General features: G+C 50.2%; 1 protein-coding gene across 2 annotated transcripts in view; it reads left to right on the top strand.

Annotated features, from left to right (window-relative positions):
• Positions 1–837: 837 nt before the first annotated feature.
• CINP (cyclin dependent kinase 2 interacting protein) overlaps positions 838–2,774 on the top strand; it is a 14,967-nt gene continuing 13,030 nt past the window's right edge. For both annotated transcript variants that reach the window (XM_012811092.2, XM_003799324.3), the window contains exon 1: positions 838–889. In XM_012811092.2, coding sequence (XP_012666546.1) covers positions 883–889 — 7 coding nt within the window. In that variant the 5' untranslated portion in view covers positions 838–882. The remainder of the gene's footprint in view (positions 890–2,774) is intronic.

Genomic DNA, 2,774 nt, shown 5'->3' with positions numbered 1-2,774 from the left:
TGACGTAACCCTGGGTCTAACACCAGAGCATCCATTCTTTAACCCTCGCTACCTATTCTGCCTCTTAGGAATTAAAATTGGGTTGAGAGAGGAGTCCTTCACTTACCCATTTAATAAATACTTACTGAAACTGAACCTACTGGGTAAGTCAGGGCCTGCTGCCAAGAGCTGATGAGCAGATGCAGGGACAAGGGGTAAGAGGGTCGGGGGACAGAATGCAACGTCAATCTTAAAACGAAGAGGCTTGAAGTCACGGGACCAGTCGGAAGAAGGGATGCCAGGGTGGGGCAGACGAGGAGGAGCGAGAGGAGATGGGGCGGGCAAGACGGAGGCCCAAAGGATGGTGTGGGATGACCCAGCGAAGCCGAGGAGGGGTGGGAGATAACTGCTCGGCTTTGGGACTGTCAGTTTCTGCCAGGCGGCGAGCCAGGAGCGTCCAGTGTTATGGCATTTAGTCTCCGCCACTCCGCGCGGGCTGGGGTAATGGAGTGAAAGGGGACAGTGGAGACCCTGGGGGGTGGAGACGAGGGAACGTGGCCAGAGGAGGAGTAAGCAGCGGCTGGGAAGCCGAGGAAAGGGCGCGGGGCCGGGCGTCGGGGCTGCCTGCGGCGTTGCCGAACTCACCTCCCACTACAGCCCCTCCGGACTCGTCGGCCCCGCCGGGCCGGAGGAGGCGGGGATGGACTCCGGGCCGCGGGGGCTGCCGGGAGCCCGTTCCCTGGGCAACCGGGTCGGCACCGGAGAGGCGCAGCCGGGTTCCGCCGTGGGCTAGGGCGGCAGAGCCACAAGTGGCCGCGGGTGGGGCGTGGCGGAAGTGATGTCGTGCTTCCGGCGGGAGTGGCCGGGATTTGGGGTCTCCTTCCAGGGATATCTGCGGAGCGTATGGAAGGTGCGTGAGAGGGTTCACTTCTCGGGTCCGGGAGGCTGTGAGTTAACTTGAGCTGGGCCGGGAGCCTGGGGACCCTCCGGATTAAATGGGGATCTGTGCTTTGGTCCATCCCAGAGTCCTGACCCCGCGCCGGCTCTACTCCAGTCAGCTCCGGGGAGAGTTTTGCCAAGCCTTAGTGTTTTCACTCGTGGAGTGACAACTGGATGGGATGATGTTTGCAAAAGAGTGTCATCAGACATGACCCCCAAATTGTAATTGTCACTATAAGTTAGCATTAACGAAACTCATTGGGTGCGAAGCCTTGAGTGCCCAGCTCCTCCAGAAACCCTTCTCTGAACACCCCCTCTCTCAGCCACAGACCATTCTCTTTGTAATGAAAGCTAGTATTGAGGGAGTGCTGTTCACTGTGTGCCGAGTAGTGTTGTAAGTACTTTACGCGGATCAGCTCATTTGAACCTCACAGTGATCCCATGAAGTAATATATGTCAACCCATTGTGTAGATGAGGAGCCAAGGTTCAGAGGAGATGAGCAACTTAGCCACCGTGCTGTGCCTCACTATACTTTGTCCTCTAACTCTTTAGCCTCTCTCTTTCCCTACTAGCCTGTAAGTTTCTTGAAGTCAGAACTATGCTTCTGGTTCCTAAATATGTACCAAGTATGAAGCAGACTGACCATGAGTCAGATGTGATGTTGCCCTTAGGAGCCCCTGTTGGGGGAGAGAAACCCTAAGAAAATTATAGCACGGGTAGTAAGAACTATTCCTCCCTTTAACGCATTTTACTCAGCACCTACTATGTGCGGAGGGTCTGAAAAGGAACAAGATAGACAATCCCTACCCTGGTGGAACTTATAGTCTAGCAGGTAATACAGTACACTAGACTCGTGAGCATCATGATAGCAGATTTATAGGATTTTCCAGATATCTAGTCTAGCGAGTCCTAACCCAATATGGGGGATCCAGGAAGACTTCTTTGTAGAAATGACTTTCTAAAAACCAAAATCAGATCATCTCACTGCCCTGTCGAAAGCATACTGCATGCTCACTGTTGTACTTAGAATAAATCCAATTTCTTATCTTAGCCTATAAGGTTTTAGTTGTCTGATCATCACCTACTCACACATTACTCCCCCTTATCTATTTCATTCTAGCCACACTAGGTATTTTTCTATTTTTCAAACTCAACAAAGCTCATTCTCAATGTACAGCCCATGTTACTGACTCTCCTTTCCTTTTTCTAGCTTCTCATCATTTAGATCTCTGGCTAACAGAGACTCCATTTCATTTTCCTCATATACTTATGATCTGAGCTGATTGTGGTCATTTGTTAATTATCTTCCTTCCCTTTGGAAATTAAGTTCCATGAACACAGTTCTATCTCCTTCAGTCACTTCATCCCTCTATGCCTAGCATATGGTAGCAAATAGCTGTGTAAGTAAAGAATGAATGAAAAGGCCGGGCAAGGTGGCTCACACCTGTAATCCTAGCACTCTGGGAGGATGAGATCATGAGCTCATGAGTTCAAAACCAGCCTAAGCAAAAACCAAGACCTGCAACTCTACTAAAAATAGAAAAACAGAGGTTGAGGCAAGAGAATCACTTAAGCCTAAGAGTTAGAGGTTGCTGAGAGTTATGATACCATGGCACTCTACCAAGGGCTACAGCTCAAAAAAAAAAAAAAAGAGTGAATGAAAAATAAATATGATGCTTAAAAGTAGAGCCCTAAAGAATGCTAGGAGTTGGCTTGGCACCTGTGGTTCAAGTGGCTAAGGTGCCAGCCACATACACCTAAGGTAGAGGGTTCAAATCCAGCCTGGCCCACCAAAAACAACAATGACGGTTGCAACCAAAAAATAGCCAGGTGTTGTGGCGGGCGCCTGTGGTCC

This window comes from Otolemur garnettii, unplaced genomic scaffold (genome assembly GCF_000181295.1).
Source record: "Otolemur garnettii isolate 467f Iridium unplaced genomic scaffold, OtoGar3 scaffold00149, whole genome shotgun sequence".
NCBI classification, from domain to species: Eukaryota; Metazoa; Chordata; class Mammalia; order Primates; family Galagidae; genus Otolemur; species Otolemur garnettii.
This window is presented reverse-complemented; position numbering and strand designations above follow the sequence as displayed.